This window comes from Strix aluco, chromosome W (genome assembly GCF_031877795.1).
Source record: "Strix aluco isolate bStrAlu1 chromosome W, bStrAlu1.hap1, whole genome shotgun sequence".
In the NCBI taxonomy this organism is placed as follows: Eukaryota; Metazoa; Chordata; class Aves; order Strigiformes; family Strigidae; genus Strix; species Strix aluco.
The window spans coordinates 16,614,848-16,636,716 of record NC_133970.1 but is presented as its reverse complement, the minus strand read 5'-3'; the positions used below and the strand labels follow the sequence as shown (position 1 = coordinate 16,636,716).

At 37.8% G+C, this 21,869-nt stretch overlaps 1 protein-coding gene and 1 long non-coding RNA gene across 5 annotated transcripts in view; both read left to right on the top strand.

Moving 5' to 3' along the window:
* Nucleotides 1-17,884, top strand: part of LOC141917569 (zinc finger RNA-binding protein-like) — a 45,003-nt gene extending 27,119 nt beyond the window's left edge. For 3 of the 4 annotated variants that reach the window (XM_074810871.1, XM_074810870.1, XM_074810869.1), the window contains 10 exons: nucleotides 104-249; nucleotides 1,833-1,995; nucleotides 3,641-3,846; nucleotides 4,085-4,235; nucleotides 5,708-5,849; nucleotides 10,810-10,907; nucleotides 11,728-11,823; nucleotides 15,313-15,424; nucleotides 15,536-15,633; nucleotides 16,367-17,884. In XM_074810871.1, the coding sequence (XP_074666972.1) occupies nucleotides 104-249; nucleotides 1,833-1,995; nucleotides 3,641-3,846; nucleotides 4,085-4,235; nucleotides 5,708-5,849; nucleotides 10,810-10,907; nucleotides 11,728-11,823; nucleotides 15,313-15,424; nucleotides 15,536-15,633; nucleotides 16,367-16,543 (1,389 nt within the window). In that variant the 3' untranslated portion in view covers nucleotides 16,544-17,884. Of the gene's footprint in view, nucleotides 1-103; nucleotides 250-1,832; nucleotides 1,996-3,640; nucleotides 3,847-4,084; nucleotides 4,236-5,707; nucleotides 5,850-10,809; nucleotides 10,908-11,727; nucleotides 11,824-15,312; nucleotides 15,425-15,535; nucleotides 15,634-16,366 lie in introns of those variants that run through there. The other variant, XM_074810872.1, reaches the window with a different exon arrangement.
* Nucleotides 1-21,869, top strand: part of LOC141917666 (uncharacterized) — a 407,503-nt gene that overhangs the window by 152,349 nt on the left and 233,285 nt on the right. The gene's annotated exons all lie outside the window — the stretch shown is intronic.

Sequence of the window (21,869 nt, the reverse complement as noted above, 5' to 3'; positions counted from 1 at the left end):
TTATCATAGACCAGTAGTGTGTGTTAAACATGTCAGAAGAACTTCGTAACCTTGAGATGACAAGAGGCAAACTAACATTTGATTAATTATTTTTCTGAACTAGAAAAAAGTAAACCCAGACTTACAAGTAGAAGTAAAGCCCAGTATTCGAGCAAGAAAAATTCAAGAAGAGAAGATGAGGAAACAGATGCAGAAAGAAGAATACTGGAGAAGGCGAGAAGAGGAAGAACGCTGGAGGATGGAAATGAGGTAACGCAGTCTGTTTTATCAGTGAATAAGACAAAATTGCAGTCAGATTATCTAAAACTAACTCTGCTTCTGTAGTTACTTATTTTGAATACTTGTTTTGGGATCTCTGTACTGTCTTGTTTTAAGTTGACATTATCCCTCTGGGGGTTTTATTTGTTTGTATGCTGGGTTCAGCTGGGATAGGGTTAATTCTCACAAGAAGCTGGGAAGGGGGCACAGCTGGGACAGCTGACCTGGACTAGCCAAGGGGCTATTGGATACCTGTCACGTCCCGCTCAAACGAGGGGGACAAGTGACTCAGATTGGCAAATCCCCAATGGAGCGGACAAGTCTCCAAGTCTAAACATTTATTAACTATCCACAATGTACTAATTGAACACACGATAGTTGGCTAAGTATATAGCAAGCTGTGGCAAGCAATATAATATGCTTTGCGTTTCTTAATGGGAAAGGGAAAAGAGGGAGATAGAGGGAATGGGGAAATACAGATCACCGGTCTGGGTTTCTGCGCTGATCCTGCCGACGAGGGTTCCAGGAGGCACAGGAGACATCCGTCTTTTTCGCTGGCATCCGTCTTCTTTGCTTCACTGCACTCTCTCTCTCGGGCCCCGGGCCCGCCACCCCCTTCTTGATTTATACCCACTTTCCTTGGGTCCGTCCCCTAGGTCGACCCACATACCTACGTATCCCATGTACGGGGAGGGGTAAGGTGTTTCATGGGATGATGTAATTAGCATGATCATGTTAGCCCTCGTTAGCATATTGAGGGGTGTTAACTTTAATATGCATTTTGTGGATAATGAAGCAAAGGTCATTCACCGGACAGATGGCCCTTGAAGTTTTGGCCAGGTGCACCAGAGCAGAGCTGTCCTGTCTCCACAGGGCTCCCTCCTCCAGTCCCATCTTGTGTTATTGGGGCAGCCTTATCAGCTTCGACCTCCACAGAATGCACCCTGTGACTCATAGTTTTGTCTTGCGAGTGTTTGAGGCATTTCTTTGATCAGCCTCAACTTTTGCTTTCTCGGGCTGTTTTTCTTAGTTTCTCACAGGCCTGGTTTCTCGTCTCTCACAATACCATATGATGTCATGCTCAGTATATAACTGGGGGAGCTGGCCTGGGGGAGGAGAGGGGGTTTGCAGCTTGGAACTTGGTTCTGGTTGGTGAGCAATTGCATTGTGCATCGCTTGCTTTATATATTATTTGTTTCTTCTCTCCTTGTGTTGTCCTATTAAATTGTCCTTATCTTCACCCACGAGTTTTTATTTTTTTCTTCTGATTCTCTTCCCCATCCCATGGTGGGGAGGGGGGAGTAGTGAGTTAGTGGCCTAGTGTTGCTTAGTTGCCAGCTGGGCTTAAACCTCTACAGTGAGGAATTCTGAGGAATGTAGACTTACTAGAATTGCTTGCTATAAATTTAGGCCCACTTTTAAAACAACCATTCATTTTAGTTATCCTCTGGAGTTCACTGGTATTTGCTCATGACTACTAGAAATCAGTTAGTGAGGGCATCCAAAAACTTATTTAGAATGGTTGGAAGTATTAACTGCTATATAAAGAGAACGCTTTGATTGATGCATTTCAGGCGATATGAAGAGGACATGTACTGGAGGAGAATGGAGGAAGAGCAGCATCATTGGGATGACCGTCGCAGAATACCAGATGGAGGATATCCTCATGGTCCTCTGGGACCTCTAGGCCTGCTGGGAGTTAGACCAGGAATGCCTCCTCAGCCCCAAGGACCAGCTGTGAGTTTCTTTACTTGGGGAAACACACTTACCAGGAGGCACAGTTAAGAACTATAAATTGTTCAGTGCTATTTCAGTTGTCTCCAGTGTTTTTTAATAAAGGCTTTGGAAAAGTGAAGAAAAAAATTATATACTAATGAAACTGTGTAGATGGACCTGTCTTCCAAAATAAGTTCACTTTTATGACAAAAGGATGCCTTGAAGACAAATATTGTTTCTTTTGCAATACAAGTCACTCTGCATTTGTGTACTATTTTTTATTTAATTGCATTATACTTTATCTAATTGTAGACAAATGTATGTGTAAAAAGTGGTTGGATCATCAGTCCCAGAGGGTAATGGTTAGTGGTGGGTTCTACTCTACCTGGAGGTCAGTAACGGGTGCAGTACCATGTGGATTTATCCTGGGATTTGTCTCATTAGCACCCTATCAGTGATCTGAAAGGTGACGGAGTGAGTGCACACTCATCAGATTTGCAGCTGATATGAAACTGAATTGGTTTGGGGTGGGGAGAACAGTTGATACCTTTGAGGGCAGGGCTGCCATCCAGAGGGACCTAGGCAGACTGGAGGAATGGACCAACATGGAGAAACATTACAGAATTCTGCAAGGATAAATGCCTAATGCTGCACTTAAGAAGGTATAACCCCTTGCATTGAGGGTCTGGGGAGTGACAGGCTGGGTAGCAGCTGTGCTGAAAGGGACCTGGGCTTCTTGGCAGATATCAAGCTGAACATGAGCCAACCATGTACCCTGGCAGCAAGGAAGGCCAACAGTGTTCTGGGTGATGTTAACAGGAGCATAATCACTAGATAAAGGGAAGTGATCAGCTTTCATTAGACCCAAACTGCAATATTGCATTCAATTTTGGGCTTTCCAGTACAAGAAAGATACTGATAAACCATAGCAGGTTCAATGTGGGGCAACTGGGATGGTCGGGGGTCTGGAGTGCATACCCTGTGAGAACACACTTGAGGGATCTGGGCTTCTTCAGCATGGAGAAGAGATAGCTTCAGTGGAACATAATAGCCTTCTAATACCCATGCAATATAAAGACAATGGAGCCAGGCTCTTTGCAGCCCTGAGGGGGTGAAATACAACCAGTTTAAGCTGAGACAAAAGAGGTTCAGACTGTATAGAGGAAACTTTTTCTCACACAGGCATTGTGCAGCTTCCATCATCCGTGGTTTTCAAGAATCAACTGGATAAAGCCCTGAGCAATGTGATATGGTCTTATAGCTGACAATGGTTTGCACAGGAGGTTGGACTAGAGGACCTCCTGAGGTCCCTTTTTATTTGAATAATTCTGTGATTCTATGAAAGCAATCATGGATACTTTATTTTGCAGCAGTATGCAAGTATTTCCCAGTTAAATGAAAGACAATAGATACTTATGTTGGGAAGGTACTTTTGATCCTGGGACTTCATAATTTGTTTATTTTTGATACATTTCATGGTTTTTCAGACACGATTGATTATGACCAGTGTAAGTTAAGGACACTTCAGTTCCTATTTTGTTACATTTCAATGATTTGAGGTTTGAATATTCTGTTGTTTAGCCACATGTTTGGTTTTTGGTCACATATCATCTGTGAACTTGGAAGTGTACTCAGATTTCAGAAATGTGCTTTTTCATCTGTTTAGCCTCTACGCCGCCCTGACTCCTCTGATGATCGCTATGTGATGACCAAACATGCAGCTATATATCCAACAGAGGAGGAGCTTCAAGCAGTCCAAAAAATTGTTTCTATTACTGAGCGTGCTTTGAAACTTGTTTCTGACAATATGACTGACCATGAAAAAAGCAAGAGCAAAGAGGGAGATGACAAAAAAGATGGCAGTAAAGACAGGTATTTTTTTCTTACTATTGAAGAATTTTATCACTTGTTTCTCAAGTTATTTTGTTTTAACTTGCACTGTTATCAGTGCTTCCAGGGACTCTGTTCTTTTTGGGTTTTGATACGGCATGTGTTGTTATGGCCTCAAGAGTATATGTAATACTACTATTTTATTTCACTTTTCTATATTCAGGATTAGTTTTATGGTTTTTATATTATTTTAAATGCAACTTTTAACTATAATTCACAGAGCTTTAAAAGGAGTTTTACGGGTAGGCGTTTTGGCTAAAGGTTTGCTACTCCGTGGAGACCGAAATGTCAATCTTGTTTTGTTATGTGCTGAGAAGCCTTCGAAGTTGTTACTCAGTCGTATTGCTGAAAGTCTTCCCAAACAACTTGCAGTAAGTAGTATTTAGATTTTTGGATTTGAATTTTTGTAATGATATTATAAAAATCTGTCTTCAAGTCAAATGTCTGCAGGGCTGACTATGATGCATTTCATAGCTCAGGTTCAGTTTCTTTTAATTTTCTAAGTGTTTCTGTCTGAATTCAGGGACTATGCTGCATGTTTTGCTTCCTGTATATTATTTCCATACAAGCGTCTAGGTGTTTATGCTAATGGTTTAGTATCAATCATCATTTAATAGATTTCATTTAACTAGGAAATAGAAATGAGCAGAAAACTGTTATCCAGTTACCAGCAGTGATAGAGGTAATTTGTGCAGTGTTACAGAAAGCTTGTGCTGCCTGGAGGTCAAAGTTCTCCATTAATGCCAGTCTGTACTTATGTCTTGTTTCCAATTTGTCTGTGTCAGTGCTCTGTAGTCCCACAATTAGTTAACTGTTTTGTGTGTGTGTTTTTTTTAATTTGGCACTTTAAAAAAACAAAAAACAAACAGACAAACTCCAAAGTACATGCAGTCTTAGACCATTCAGCAGAATTCATATAAACTATTTGCTGTATTTCTACAAGAAATGAAAGTACAAAATAAAGTCTTTGGCTCTAGTGTTCTCTACTGAAAAAGCCTGTCCACTATCATTATAGAATGCTTGTCTCGCAGCATTAGTATTTCAGTGCAGTCTGGTAAAATGACTGACAGAATCAGTGGTGTGGTAGAAGCATTTAGCAGGATCAGATTAATTAGAAAATAATCTTGGGTTTGCTCTTGTTTGAAATAACAGAAGAAAATATAAAAATTGCACATCGTGGTCTGGCTTTGTGGAGAAGTTGCTTGTCCCTCTAGTTTGTCGAAGGAGGTGATAGAGGTGCCTACAGCTTCCTTTTAGGGAAATTTAGAATTATTAAATCTAGTTGCAAGAAGCAATTCTGAATAACCATCATGTCACTCATTTTTATCTCCCCCCCCCCCGTGTTCATCTTGTCCTTTCCTCTCATCAGAGGATGTTGTGACAGCCAAGTATAGAATGTGCCTAGCAGTACCCATCCTGTAACTGAGAGCTTGAAGAACCATCACTGCATCTTTGTGCTTTTTGAAGGCTCTTATGTTCTAATGAGAAACATACAACTGGCATTTCAAGTGGCACTGAGGCTTTTCTTTATCTCAAACGCTGTCAAGATTCTTGTTATGTACTTTACTTAGTATTTGAATTTCCTTTATGGTTAGTTTTTTTCTTTTGCGTGCTTGATGACTGCTGTGTAATTTCATTAATGATTTGGAAACAGTATCCAAGTCCATGTATGTATGTATATATCTAAATTGTGTATACTGTTGTTTCTTTGAATACAGAGGTATTATATATATAATTATATTGCGTTTCTGTCTTTCTATTAAAAAGGCTGTTGAAATCAGTTTTCTTCCCCACACTTTTCTTGGCCTTATGCTAATAGAAATTTCTGTTTCTCGATATTTAGGTAATAAGTCCTGAGAAATACGATATCAGGTGTGCAGTTCCAGAAGCAGCAATAATTTTAAATTCATGTGTGGAACCCAAAATGCAAGTTACTATCACACTGACATCTCCAGTCATTCGAGAGGAGAACGTGAGGGATGGAGGTTGGGAAGTTATAAAAAACGTTACTTCTTTCTCACCTGTTTTCATACATTTATCTATTCTGCTTAAGATGGCATTAAGGTCCTAGAAGGCAACATGCTGGCACAACTACTGTATTTGATCAAAACCTTGTTTTTCAACAACCAGTCTTGGTAGAGAACAGTTGGTTAAAATAAATGCTTATATGATGTGTTTAATTTTTTAAAAATCTTAACTTTATGTCCAACCTCAGTTTTCTGGAAAAGGTACAAACTTGACTTTTTTTTTTCCTCTTCCCCCTTCCCCCCCCCCCTTACAAAATTATGTGGAAAACTAAGTATTTTGTAGCAAGTGGCCATAAACTGGCTTTCTAGACCAGTCTTGTCCCAAGAGAAAGATTGTATGGTTTTAGAAAAATCACAGGTTTTGGGGTTTAAACTGGATTAGTATTACTGTCACTTACATGTTCCAAATAGCAGTGCTACTTAAAATGCACTTTTATAATACTTTTGATGGTAACAGTGCTTCTAACTTTAAAAGATGGTGCAAGATTTTTTTTTTTCCAGTTCTCTGAGGTTGCTTTTTGGTCTGGAGTGCTTTTTGAGTATATTTAGGCTCCTGGTATTACAGTTATTCTTCTATCCAACTGCCAAACCCAGACTAGTACAATAAGAAATGGTTTTGTCATTGAGCTGAAGCAGAGAGTGGAGCTTGTAAATCAAATTATGTTTCTGAAGTCCACAGTTTCTCTGGTGCCAGCAGTGTTGCTTTAGGGTCTATTCTGTAACACTTTCGAAGCTCCAAAAGCTTTTAAGCCAACAAGCATGATTAATGTCTGCAGTACATGGGTTCTTTTTGTTTACGGGTCAGATAAAAATAACTTTTGTTTCCTTTTAATCCTGTAGTTTCGTAGTTGAAAGAGATCATGGCAAACAGGATTCTGGTGTTTGACAGTGAACCTACAAATAGGAAATCTGAGGCTATCTTAACACTTCTCATATGCAGGTTGAAAATATTGTATTTGTGTATGTATACATGTGCTTGTGTATATGCATATTTCATATAAGCCACAGAGGCTTTTTTATTTCATCTCATTATTACATGTCCTCTAAAATACTTGAGGTTTTTATATTGCATTAGTAAATGTCCTGTAGCTATGACTAGTGGATTGTAAGCAAGCTGTGTTAACAAAGTCATCCTACATAATCAGAAAGAAAAATTTCAAGATACATTCTCTAGCTTGGATGACTTTTCAAAAATCCGAGTGGTTTGTATATTATTTTTAAGCTGTGCATATTATTCCTAGCTATAAAGGCTTTGTACATGTACTGTCACACCCAACCAATTCTACTTGTCTCTTGACAATCTAAGTGTAACATGACTCTTGGTTTGTCTGTGCTGAATCAGACTTCACATATTAAAGTTCATAAAAGAATACTTAAAAGATTTGATTATTAAATTACATTAACCATTAAATGAAATTAACCTTAAACACCATGTTTATTTGTTAATGTACTGGGAAAAAGTGCAATATTGACTCCTGCCACAATACTCAGTTTGAGTTTTCTGGCCTAAAATTTATGATGTAGATTAAAAAGAAAATGATCAGTCTCTTAATTTTTGACACCTAAAGGAAACAAATCTGTATTTTTGTCTGACCCACACTTGAGTTAAAATGATCATTGTGATTTTATTCACTGCTGAATGCAGTACTGCCTCTAAGCAAGCAAAATCAAGTTAGATTTCTCTTTCAAGACACTGAGCAGTATAAAATGGATGTGCAGAAAAGTTCACTTTTGGAACTAGAGCAAATTGAATTACAAATTATTGTAGCAAAGGCGGCCTTGTTATGAAGACTGCTGCTTATTTGCTGCAGAGTAATAGTATGTGTGTTTTTTCTTACTGCAGTTTCTCATGCTCTGTGTCTTAAAATGGTTTTAAGTTGTGTTTTGGTTTTTTTTGTTTTTTTTTTTTTTTTTTAGCCTACTTGGGGAGCTAGTTCAGGTGATAAGGAAGGCTTTACTGGAAGAATCAGTTTGAGTAAAGATGAGACTGAGACTTGCATGTGGAGTAGAATCATGTTTGATGTGTAATAATCCCATTACATGATAAAAGGCTAAAAAAAAACCATACTGTAAAATAAAATTAACTGCATAGCTACTGTTCCTTACAGTATTGTGTGTTTGACAGTTTACCAAATCTGATATATTCAAAGTGCTCTAACCCCTGCTGTGGAATCTTTCATTCAGCAAACAAAGTGTACATACTTAAATACATATATGTATGCACATGTGTCATCTTTCATCCTTAGCTAACAGCCCCGGTCCAAAGCCTTCTAGCAGAGGGACTTGATTCCTGTCAGGGGTTGCTGCCAAGACATTGGAAGGATTTTTGACCAAGGTTTTCTAAAGCTCAGTGTCACACCTGCCATGCTTTACAAAGGAGGGGGTTTGGATGCATAGTCCTAGCATCTACTGTTACTTTGTGTGTTTTGTTTTGTTTTTTCTTTTTGTGTTCATGTGTCTCCTAGAATTAAGCAGTGTTCACACTAGTCTTGAAGTAGTTGACTGGGTAAAATGTATTTCACACAATAAAACTTAACAAAAATTGATATACGTGTTAACTTTTAATGAAGAGGTAGTGTGGACACGGCATGTATAACTGAAGATTAACCCCTTATATTTAGGCTAGTAATAAATTAAGTTATATAAGGTAAGAATTTGTGCTTGTGTCTTGTAAATTAATTCAGGTTTTTTTGTCTTAGCTTAACAGGGTGGTAGGTTAGACATCTGAATTTAGTTAAATAGTCTTTAAGGGGTTAATCCTGAAATGTGAAACAGATGCAAAAATCCACAAATTCAGTATTACAAGAATTTCCTTGATACATTTTTTCAGTTAATGTATTTTCAGTGCAATAGGTGCCTTGCAACTTCTGACTTAGTCTTTTTAAGTTTCAAGGGTATTCATATGATATCTGTTAGTAGCACATTTCAGATCGACACTTCCAGCACTGAATAAGATTCTCATGTGTGCGCTTAAACTGTAATTCTTTTAGTAAAATTGTTTTCCAAATTGAAGTTTTTCAGAGCTAGAAGTAATTGGAGCTTCAAATTATGTAGTGAATTACTGTGATAAAAGTTTGCACAGTGTCACCTATTTGTATATTTTAGAAGAATGTAAAAAATTGATTAGGCTACTAGACCCAATAGACCCATATTTTTATTTTTAATTTCTCAACCTTACTTTGTCTCTTTTTACCTGCTGTGGGTTTTCTCTAAACGTACTCTTTGTCTTTTATATCCAAGTTGTACTTGTTTCATCAGTTATCTTACCTGGCACATCTCTTGTACAGGTTTGGGTTGTGGTTTTTTGTTTGTTTTAAATGAAATACTGTTTTAAATGCCTTCATTTGCTCTGTAAATGCCTTGTTAGTGCAGTTTTTCTTCTTTCCCCTTTAACATATAGTCCATAAGTTAGAATATCTGTGAGAAGATACCTATGTTCTTCTCAGCTTTGTTCTTACTTTGAAATCCTCCCCCTTTTAGGCCTGTGCAGAGCAATGGGACTATCCTATAAAAAAAAAAAAAAAAAAAAAGCCCAAATCTGAATGTAGTACTTCAGGTTAAATTTAATGATTATATTGCAAAGTTGTAGCACCATGTTCATTCATGGCTTTCTAGTTCTCTGTAAAGTATCCTACTATTTATTTTATATTTGTGTATAAATAGGTGGCTTCAGAGCTGCCTCTCTTGCAGCATCCATAGAAGCTTCTCCTTACTGGCATGTTTCCTGAGACTCAAAAATATATATCTATAAAATTTTATTCTCTGACTTACCTAAATTTATATCTTGCTGGAGTAAACTATATTTTTTCTATACAGCCAGCTCCTGTGAAATGAGTGCCATTGAGTGAGGGCTTTGTCTTATTTGGTGTATCACCAGTTATGCTACCAGTATACTTTGTCACTAGTCAAAATAGCCATTTTCAGAATTAGTAAAATAAAGAACTTTTAAAGCTGATCATTGTATTGTATCCCTACAGTTTTTAAGTAACCTGAATTGTTCAGTGGTTCCAGTGTCATTGATTAAACCACTTCCAAAAGGGCTTTGTGGTCTTTTCCTTTTTGGTAACAAAGCAATCAGCTTGGTAATTGAATTGATCCTTTCCTGAACACTTAAATATACGTCTACTATATTTTCTTTCTTTCAGACGTTCTGCTTTTGTTTTTTAAACTATTCCTTGCTTTTTTTTCCTGATGAATCTTAAGTAAAGTAGTCCCTTTTCAGATCCTTCCTTACATCCTAAATGATACTGGAGCATGTATATCATGGGCTGAGGAATTTATTCATGAGAGTAAGAGAGAGGGTACTAGAAAGTAATGGAACTCTAATACTGAAGAGCGTTTCATGCTCCTTTAGTCAGGTTTTTTAAAGCAAAATAATTTCCATTTTAAGTTTAAGGTATGATAAAAATAACATCATTACTAAACATCTATTGCTTTTAAGGTGGGTTTTTTTATACTTAGTTTTTCTTTTAAAGAGTGGATCCCCAATAACATGTGACCATTAAAATTTACAAGAAACTAAGTTTGAATGTTTCTACTTGGTTAAAGTGGATTTTTGTGTTCCTTCTGTCTTGTGTTCTTTGTGCTGGTGCACTGTGTCCAACCATCCTTCCTTCAGTATTTAATTTTAGGGGATATGTGTTTTTCCAGTGTTAGCTTAAAGAAGTACTATGCATTGTGTAATCTGCAATGCATTTGAAAATAACCTGAGAGCTAAAGTATAACATGCTTTTGATCTTTATATTGGGTTGATGCCCTAATCCTAATTGAATGACTTTTATTGAACATTTACATTTGTTGTTCAAATGTTTAAACTTTAAATGGCATGTGTGACATTGAAGCTACTTTAAGGAAGTGTCTTGCTCACCTGGTCAAACACCCATTCCTCACTGCATTTTGCCAATTCAATCCATTTTAGATGTAACCTCGGGTATGGTGAAAGACCCACCGGACGTCTTGGACAGGCAAAAATGCCTTGACGCTCTGGCTGCTCTACGCCACGCTAAGTGGTTCCAGGTTCGGAACATCATTTTACTTCCTTCTTGTAGCCTTATGAGACATTAGTTCAGTTGCAATATAAATGTTTAACTGTGTGAAAACACTCAGTGTTGTTCATGCTGATAATATTTTTCTGGTCCCTAAATTTAAATGTAGAAAGTTGAGTATGGAGGAACTGCTTTATGCAGTTATTGCTCATTTGACATGATTATTTTTTTTTTTACTGGTCATTGAGAAGGCAACGTTGAAAGCTTAACTCGCTTGGGGTGACCATATGTTGTATATTTGTTATATATTCCATAAGGCTGCAGAGTAACTTTGCTTTAAATAATGGAATATGTGTTTAAAGCTTTGTGTTTAGATTTAAGGCTTTTTTTTTTTTCCTATTTCTTTAAGTGCATTAAGTGTAGGGAATGAAAGGCGAGAAGCAACTGTTTGGTTTAGTGACTTTGCATTCTGGCAAAGGCACAATAAAGAAACCAAACAGATTCCCTTGACCTTTCAGTCTCTATACCTATTACTTAGACCTTTATTATTTTTATTTCTAATATAGAAAGATACTGTATTTATTGTTACAAATGATTGTAGGTCAAAGTGTACAGGGGATCAAGAAATATTATTCTTGTATAACCTGTGCACTTTGAGTTCTACCACCTTAAATTACTAACCCTGTATAAAATACTGCTGTAAATGGCAGCTCATGGAATAAAGTTGTAGAATAATTTGTTTCAGTCTTGTATCTGAGCTTCCATTGAACAGTGGTGTTTTAGTCTTTCAACAAGTCCTATTTGCTGTAGGTGCTGGGATTTCATTAATTTGATTTTGTATTGCTTTTAAGGCTAGAGCTAATGGTCTGCAGTCCTGTGTGGTTATCATACGTATCCTTCGTGATCTCTGTCAAAGGGTTCCAACTTGGTCTGATTTTCCAAGCTGGGTGAGTAATGTTCTTTTGAATTCATCTTTTTAATGCACATGGTACTGCAAGTAAAGCATAGGAAAGCATTACTACAGTTTTTAAATGTAAACTTTTTCAAGGAGTAATGTAGGGTTTTGTTTGGGTCCTGTGTGCACCCCTCCCCTCCCCCCCCCCCCCCCCCCCCCATGATCCAGACTCCCTCTAAAAATTTAATTTTCTGATGTTTTGTCACTTGCAGCTGGAACTTTTTTTCAAAAGGAGTTTTCTTGTTCTTTTCAACTCTTTGCAGGTAGCATTCTTATTCTAGATTTTAGCATGTTTTCCTTTACTCTGTATAAAAGAATCTATTTCTTTCTAACCACCTACTCTGAATTGCTTGGACTTTACTGAAACTGATTGAAAATAACGTCAGCTGTGCCCAGATAGCTCTCTAATAACAGAAAGGCTACTCGAAAGAATAAATTACAGGAATTCCTGCAATCATTAATATATCCCTTCTGTAAGATTAAATACTACAGTATTAGTCTGTGGATGTGTTGCCATTAGCATTTTAATCAGTGTCACTTAAAAACAGATTTCTAGGTTGTACCTAGTTAACTCTCTCAATTCTTGCAGCTGAGTGTTCTTGGAGCATTCCTTTTACATTGACTATCTTAAATGATGCTCTACAGGAGTGCAACTTGTGCTCCAAATATTAACAGATGTTCAATCTGTGGACTGGATAAAGTTAGTCTGAAACAAAATCTCTGAAAAGTATATATGTGGAGGCAAACTCAGCCCTGACTGTTTTGTTTCATAGACCAAATCCTGTTGCACTGTGCTGCTTCCTAATGTAGACTTTTCAGTTTTGGCAGGAAGAGCACTAACATTGTCAATACAGTTACAGTAGTTGGCGTTACTTCAATAAGAAACGTTTTACAACTGTACTAAGCTTGCAGATAATTTTATTAAATTATTTCTGATAATATTTATTGCTTCTGGAAAAAATGTGGAGCAGTTATTTCTGTTGTTTAAATATTTAAAGTAAAAAAAAAAAAAAGAAAAAGTAGTTCCAGTTTCCGTGCTACACTTCATGAAAGATACACTGTACAAATATAGCTTAAAAGAAGCTAAGAAGTATGTAAGTGCCCTCAATATCACTATGATATTGAGTTGCCGAAGAATAAACCCTGGCATACTTTGAGAAAAACATCCTTAGAACTATTGCAACACACAGCAAGCACATAGATGAAGAACAAGGGATGTTGTTTCTTATTTCTCATAATATCTGTTCTAAGTCATAGAGGTGTGGAAGCAGTGTGTCAGGCCTAGCTGTGTCTTGGTTCTCTCCAGAAGTACTTCCTGGCTTGTTCCTTGGTACCTGATGCATTGCCAGTGACATGAATCAACATTAAAAAGTCAGCTGGCTTTTTTGGCCTGTTGGCAAAGTCTTACTGACAAGAACAAGGACAGAATGAAAATGGTGATTTTAAATATATGTAATTTCTGACAGTCACAGATGAAATTTCGTAGATTGAAGAAATATATTTTTCTGGATACAAAACTTCTGACCTGTATGCTAGAAGCCTGTTACAAGCCAAAGAGATGCCAGAGCTTTTCAAAAAGAGCCTAAGTAGTTGTAATAATAGAAAACATTAGGAAGTCTAAACACAGACATTATTATCAGCCTCTCTATATACCTAAAAATAAAAACTAAATTAGAAGAATTTTGTCAAGATCCTACAAGGTAGAAGGAAATAATATGCAAGGTTGATTTTCCCCCCCCAACTTGGAAATACAGCCTTTTGTGCATATTAACACCAGGGCATCATAATTCACATCTTCCTAGGATTAAGTTGTGGACTTTAGTGTATTCTACGAAGATCTAAAAGAACTAGACTTGAATAAATGCAGTAACATGATCTGCTTTTTTTTTATTCCCTGCTGTATTTTGCTTCATACTTGAAAACAACTAAATTACTGTTGCTAAAACTCAAAAGCTTGATCCTGAATACAGAAATACCATGCTGTTGTGGTTTGAACTTGGCTGGTAGCCAATCACCATGCAGCTGGTTGCTCTCCCCCCCCCCCCCCCCCCCCCCCCCCCGGTAAAATAGGGGAGGGACAAAAAGGGAGAATTCATAGGTTTAATAAAAAAAAACAGTTTAGTGATGGTAATGAAACAACAGTAACAATAGGAATTCCAAATGGGTAATAGACTATGTGGTTGCTTACCACCCAGCGACCGGTACACAGCCTGCCCCCAGCAGTGATCCCAATGCAACCCAAGATCCCGCCTGTGCTGACCAGAAGCAGAGAGAATCTGCCTCCTTTATATACTGAGCATAGTCATATGATATGGAATACTCCAATGGCCAATCCGGGCCTGGCCCTCCAGTTGTGCTTCCTCCTAGCTCAAGGAAAGCTAACTCTATCCTGGCTGAAACCAGGTCACATGCTCAACAATTGAAATTTGTCTGTTAAATTGAGCTAAAATAGAAAAGAATGGGCACCCTTAGCAAAGGATTGTAATCAACACTGCCTATAGTTCATTGCACGCATTAGAATAGGCATTTACTCTTGGAAAATAAAAATAAAAGGCAACATTTGAACAACTGTAAACTCAGGAGAGGAACCAAAAAAAAACCTCCCAAAACCCAAGAGACACATTGTTTGAAAATGAAACTTGCCAAAGAGGTGGTATTGAAACATCTGTTTAATGCTGAAAAAGCTAAGGAAAGCTCTTCTTTACTTGTGCAAATACCTTTTATAGGTGTTTTTTCTGGAAAAAAGAGTCTAATAAAAGTAAACCATGGAAATATTCACAGGAAAAAAAATACTTAAAATACAGCTAATCATTTAAACCATTTCAACTAATATCAAATAACGTGTAAATTTCAGAAAACCTGTTTATCATCAAGGTTTCTTTTACATTTGTTTAACATCTGAGTTAGTGTTAGCCTATATCCAGGAAAAAACTTGCTGTGAACTTCAATTTTGCTAAATTGAAGAACAAGTAACCACTTAAACATTAAAAGGTCATTACATTTTTGATGCTTTAAGTTTCTGTATTCTTGTAGGAAAAAAAATAATTTCTCCATAGCATGCTGTTAATTTCATTAGATGAACTAAATTCATCATTTCATACCATGTACTGTTTACTTATGTGGCTGATAGATTCTGGTGACCCACCATGTTCTATGCTCTCTCAAAAAATGGCTGGACAAGTTGTCTACCTGCATATGTAGGCTACTACTGTATAAATTTTTACAAAACTTTTGGACAACTTGTGATGAGAAGCAGCATATCAGTAGTCAATGTTACTCTTGCAGCAGCTTTCTTTTAATTCATTATTATAAAATATCTGATTTTTTTTTTTTTTTCCCTTTTTAACTGAAAGCATTCTGTCATGTGTAATGTTCTTCAAAATTCCAGTATCAAAAGTTCTGTATTGAACAACAGTAGTAGGTGGGTTTTTTGTTTTAATCAATCTGCTAAATTGGCTGGACTTTCTTATTGTTTGTCTAGGCTATGGAGTTGCTTGTGGAAAAAGCAATTAGCAGTGCTACTGGACCACAGAGTCCTGGGGATGCACTGAGAAGAGTTTTTGAGTGTATATCTTCAGGAATCATTCTTAAAGGCAAGTTGCATTTGATCAGTGTTTGTATACTTATGCTTAACTAATGTAAAAATCTGTAATCTTGGTTGAAATAAGGTAGACATGTGCTACTAATTAGCCTAACTGTTGTAGGTGGTCCTGGCCTTCTGGACCCTTGTGAGAAAGATCCTTTTGATACACTTGCTGTAATGACAGATCAGCAGCGAGAGGATATTACTTCAAGTGCACAGGTAAGGAAAAGTATGTATGAAGTAACTAAATTTGATGGCTGTTTTATTAGAGTGGGGTTGTGGTGTGGTTTTTTTTTTTTTTAAATGGAGCTATATGGTAGACATTAATTTTCCTTTCTTAGAATATAGTCTGGTCTTTCAGATGATCAGTCTTAAGCTAGGCAATGAAAACGTCAGAACAGAGGATGTATAATAGTGTTTATTTTTGCACTAAAACTTAACGTATTTTCCTGAAAAGTTCGAAGTATTCCCATCTATCTATATATATCTGTGAAGATGCTTACTCTACAGCAGTATCTTATTAGATTCCAAATTACATAGGCATTTCATATTTTATAAATATTTTAATTTTTAATATTTATTGTATCCACTTACAGTATTGACCATTCATGTCTGCAGCTTAAGAGGTTACTGCCCCTACCTCTTCATTTGATCCTTTTGCTAAAGATTACTAATGTGTAATGGGACATATGACAAGCCTTGGCTGCTTCAGTGCAAGTCTAGCAGCTAAAACACATGTGTATTATTTTTAAGCTAAGATTACGTGCTTTGTACAGAAGCAGAAAATGTGACATACACATTTTATTGTGTTGACTTTGTTGGGGGAAGGAAGAGGGGATGATAAGATCTAAGGATAATATGTGCCACTGATGTTTTTCATTAATTGTTTGACAAAGTACTCAGAATTGACATTTGTTGCTAACAGCAATACCTTCTTTCTACTTTTTTCTAGTTTGCGCTGAGACTCCTTGCATTCCGTCAAATACACAAAGTTTTAGGAATGGATCCATTGCCACAGATGAATCAACGCTTCAACATGCATAATCGTAAAAGGAGAAGGGACAGTGATGGGGTTGATGGATTTGAAGCAGAGGGAAAAAAAGACAAAAAAGATTATGATAACTTTTAAAAATGTTTGTCATTAGTGCTAAGATCGAAGGTGATAAAAAGTCCATTTGTTGCCTTGCTTTTAAATGGACATGTCTGTTTAAAACATCCAAAACCAACTTGGTAATTAGATTTGGAAGAGAACAACCTAGCTCTTCTGTGAGATTCTGAATATTTTAATGGATGTACTGTATCAGACAAACTGCAGATGGAAAAGACTGCAAATGGAAACTCTGTCATTGGAAAAAACAGTTTGAGGTTTTTTCCCCTCATTGCATTTTCTTTAAATGTGTTGCTAACTTTAGTAACTTTTCTTCTTTTTTTGTCTTTTTTTATTAACAAGTTCAGCGTCTTCTTCTCTTGACTGTATTTAATGCAGCATTTGTGCTTCTGTTGCTATGTGTATTTTGACTTTTTATTTAGAAGTTTTTTTGTTTGCCTTTGACACTAGTTGTATAAGTTACTCCATGTTAGTATAAACTGTTCCCCTTCCAATTAATATTTTACGGAACTTTACAAAATAAAGTGAGACTGCGGGATTATAGTGGGGTGTTTTCCTAAATGTGAAGGGGTTACAACATGTAATTATCCTGCCACTTGAGTGCTCAGAATTAAATGTTTTTGCCAATCTTGTGGCATTTGTCTCCTTAGTGTGATATAATGGTGTAATTAAGACGAATTTGTGTTTATCTAATAAAGTTTGCTGTTAGTTGTACATTAGCAGTATAAAAGCTAATATATACAGTATGGTCTTGCAACAGTTTTGAAGCAGCTGCATAATTGATCAGTTTTGCATGATGTTTTTGTTGTTAATAGAAGGCCTTGTAAAACTATCATTTTAGGTTAAATGTGTAGGTCTTTGTATGATTGACTTTGACATAGCGAGGCCAAAAAATAACTTTCTGAATTTCTTTTCTCAACATACAAACACAAGAGGGCATTTCCCATTTAGATTAAGTTAGTCATTCTTTTCAGTGAACTTTATTGTTATGATATTAATGACTCTCAGCCCTTAAAATAAATGTTTGTCATATCAGTGCCTGTGAGGTTATTCCTTATAGCTATTCTTGTATAAACTTTTCTGTGATTTTTTTTTTTTTAAATAATTCAAATTTCAAGAAGTGAAGTATTACTGAAAAAGTGAAGGTTATTGAAGGGGGGGAAAAAAAACCAACATGGAAAATTATTTGATGTGGCCATAGTGTATGCTTACGTCTCTTTCAAAAAGCTAAATATAGCGTGGTGTAGTAAAGTTACATCATACTGTTGATGTATGCTCTGGTACATAGGTGTGATTTGTTGTCACAGCACGACAGTGGAATATGCAAATAAAAACTAAAATGTATTAAATGACTAAAATTCATTATATTCTGGAAACTGAAGTTTTTACTCATTGTATTCAATGTGTATTATGCTTTGTTGCAAACCCATAAAATGCACAGAGTGACATAGACTAACATTCTGGTAACTATCAATGGCTGTAGGAGGGTACCACACATTACAAAGATAACTTGTTATTTTTGGTACAATTTATTAAACCCCTTTTCTTCCATTTTGAGGTCAAATTTATCTTTTGGCCTTTTTAATAGCTCTTGGAGTAGGGGGATGTTTTTGTTTGCAACACCTGCTAACAGTATGGGTCTGTGGTATAAAAATACAATATTAGAAAAATAGTCTTAATTTTAATAGTGTTCTTCAAGTGTCAAAGTGCAATTTTAAAAGGAGTGGTGGTTAGCAAATAAAAGGAAAGCTTTCTCGTTGTATGAAAGAGTTCTTACCAATTCAGCATCTGAAATACAATTAACATGTGCTTTAAAGTTACTTTAAAAAAAATTATACTATTTTCTGTTGTCCAGCCTTGACGTGTAGCTCCAAGCATGTGCTTGTTCTTAGTCATTTTTTAAGAGGATATCTTGCTGCCATTGTGTCTAGTTAGCCATTACTATTTCTTTTGAAAGCTACAGGTGCTATTCATGTGGCTAGTTCAATTTCATACCAAAGTTTCTTTCCTCATAAAGCAAACTTCTCTATTTAGGCATATGACACTAAAATTTAGGATTAAAAAGGTCAAATATGTATTTTGGATTTCCTCTATTTTTGTTCTACTGCCTTTTAACTCTTAACTAGTTTCTGGATCTTTTGAACTATTGTATACTTAAAATTATTCCATGTTAAATATGAAGCTGTGACCATGAGTTTTGCACTGTGTTGAAAAGAGTGAATTTGCAGTTTGTTTCTGTTTTTCCTGCCCATTTTAACAGGCTATTTTAACTATGTGATTTCTGACTCTTGTTAAGCAAAGAATGGAAAAACAAGTTTTTAACAAGTGCAGAACTAGCTTTGATTTTTAAATATTACATTGTGTGCTTAGGAAAACAAAACTAAGGCCACATAATCAGTTTACAAGTAATCATTTTAATATCCTATGTTTTGATAATGCTAGCAGTTTACTAATAAGCAGTCTTTGCCTTTTTTATTCAGCAATGCTGTGTGTTATGAATAGTGTCTGGCACTTTAAGATTTAATACACAATAGAGAAATGTACACAGCAAGAATTTTCCCCTCAGCGCTCACTTCAGAGGAACAATTTCGTGAAATGAGCACTGTTCTGTTCTGAAGCTTTTTCAAGCTTTGCCTTTCTGCCTAGTTTTTAAGTATGTCCTGTCTCTGAGCAATGCGCTTTCACCTGGGTTCTGGTATAGAGGCACTGGTAGAAATGCAAGTCTGTTGGACATAGTCCATCAACTTCTTGCCCTAATATGGAATTCTGTATGCACTGTTAATCATAGAATGGTTTGGGTTGGAAGGGACCTTAACAATCATCTAGTTCCAACCCCCCTGCCATGGGCAGGGACACCTTCCACTAGCTCCATCCAACCTGGCCTTGAACACTTCCAGGGAGCGGGCAGCCACAGCTTCCCCGGGCAATCTGTTCTAGTGTCTTGCCACCCTCACAGGAAAGAATTTCTTCCTTATACCTAATCTAAATCTACACTCTTTCAGTTTTTAAGAGTCCCTCCCCATCTTTTCTCTAGCCCCCTTCAAGTACTGGAAGGCCTCTATAAGGTCTCCCTTGACCCTTCTCTTCTCCAGGTTGAACAACCCCAACTCTCTCAGCCTGTCCTCATAGGGGAGGTGCTCTAGTCCCCTGGTCATCTTTGTAACCTTCCTCTGGACCCACTCCAATGGGTCCATGTCCTTCTTATGGCCCTAGAGCTGGACAGAGTACTGCAGGTGGGGTCTCATGAGAGCAGAGTAGAGGGGGAGAATCACCTCCCTCGACCTGCTGGCCACACTTCTCTTGATGCAGCCCAGGATACGGTTGGCTTCATGCTAACTCATAGTCAGTTTTCCATCCACTAATACCCCCAAGTCCTTCTCTGCAGGGCTGCTCTCCAGCCACTCATTGCCCAGCCTGTATTTGTGCTTGGGATTGTCTTGACCTATGTGCAGGATCTTGCACTTGGCCTTGTTGAACTTCGTGAGGTTCGCACGGGCCCACCTCTCAAGCCTGTCCAGGTCCCTCTGGATGGCACATCCCTTCCCTCCAGCATGGTGACTGCACCACACAGCTTGGTGTTGGTGAACTTGCTGAGGGTGCACTCAGTCCCACTGTCTGTGTTACTAACAAAGATGTTAAACAGCCCCTGTCCCATTACTGACCCCTGAGAAACACCACTCGTCACTGCTCTCCATTTGGACATCGAGCCATTGACTGCAACTCTTTGAGTGTGACCATCCAGCCAATTCCTTATCCACCGAGTGGTCCATCTGTCAAATCCATGTGTCTCCAATTTAGAGACGGGGATGTCATGCAGGACAGCGTCAGATGTTTTGCATAAGTCCAGGTAGATGACGTCAGTTGCTCTTCCCTTATCCACCAATGCTATAACCCCATTGTAGAAGGCCGCCAAATTTATTAGGCATGATTTGTTGGCAGTAATCTTATAGAGCTATTAAAAGTGATGGGTTCATTTGCTGCTTCTATTTTTACACCTATTTCACTACTCAGAAGTGATTTAATAGTACTTAAAATTATTGTACTGTCACGTCCCGCTCAGACGAGGGGGACAAGTGACTCAGATTTGCAAATCCCCAATAGAGCGGACAACAAGTGTCCAAGTCTAAACATTTATTAACTACTCACAATGTACTAATTGAACACACGATAGTTGGCTAAGTATATAGCAAGTTGTGGCAAGCAATATAATATGCCTTGCATTTCTTAATGGGAAAGGGAAAAGAGGGAGATAGAGGGAATGGGGAAATACAGATCACCGGTCTGGGTTTCTGCGCTGATCCTGCCGACGAGGGTTCCAGGAGGCACAGGAGACATCCGTCTTTTCCGCTGGCATCCGTCTTCTTCGCTTCACTGCACTCTCTCTCTGGCCCCCCCTGGCCCCTTCTTGATTTATACCCACTTTCCTTGGGTCCGTCCCCTAGGTCGACCCACATCCCTACGTATCCCATGTACGGGGAGGGGTGAGGTGTTTCATGGGATGATGTAATTAGCATGATCATGTTAGCCCTCGTTAGCATATTGAGGGGTGTTAACTTTAATATGCATTTTGTGGATAATGAAGCAAAGGTCATTCACCGGACAGATGGCCCTTGAAGTTTTGGCCAGGTGCACCAGAGCAGAGCCGTCCTGTCTCCACAGGGCTCCCTCCTCCAGTCCCATCTTGTGTTATTGGGGCAGCCTTATCAGCTTCGACCTCCACAGAATGCACCCTGTGACTCATAGTTTTGTCTTGCGAGTGTTTGAGGCATTTCTTTGATCAGCCTCAACTTTTGCTTTCTCAGGCTGTTTTTCTTAGTTTCTCGCAGGCCTGGTTTCTTGTCTCTCACATCCCACCCCATGACTCAAACACTCCAAATTCTTCTTTGACTGTTGTGATCTCAAAAGGTATAGGGAAAAGGAAGACAGAAGGTGGGAGAGCATATAGCTAATTGCTGCAAGGCATACTATTAAAAGCAAAAATTTGCATAATATCACAATACTAATATTTACAAGCCATCTTCCCCACCCCGTGAGTCCTGAGGATCCCAGTGATGTGACCCATGACCCAGGGTTCCATCCATCAAACTAGTCCATCAGTCAAAGAAGTTCTCTGTTCCCGTTGGTGGTGATCTTCATCATGGCACGGGTCTCCTCTATAGAGGTGGTGGCATTGTGGATGGTGATGCAGCATTCTCCCTCAGTTAGATTCAGCACACCGCACAGTCCGTGTTCCTTCAGCAATGCTAGCCGGATTCTGCAACGCCATCTTAGATGCTTGTTGGGTCTGCACCTTTAATTCCTTAAAGGCATACCTTGTTAGTACATATAATTGCTAAGTTAAATTTTC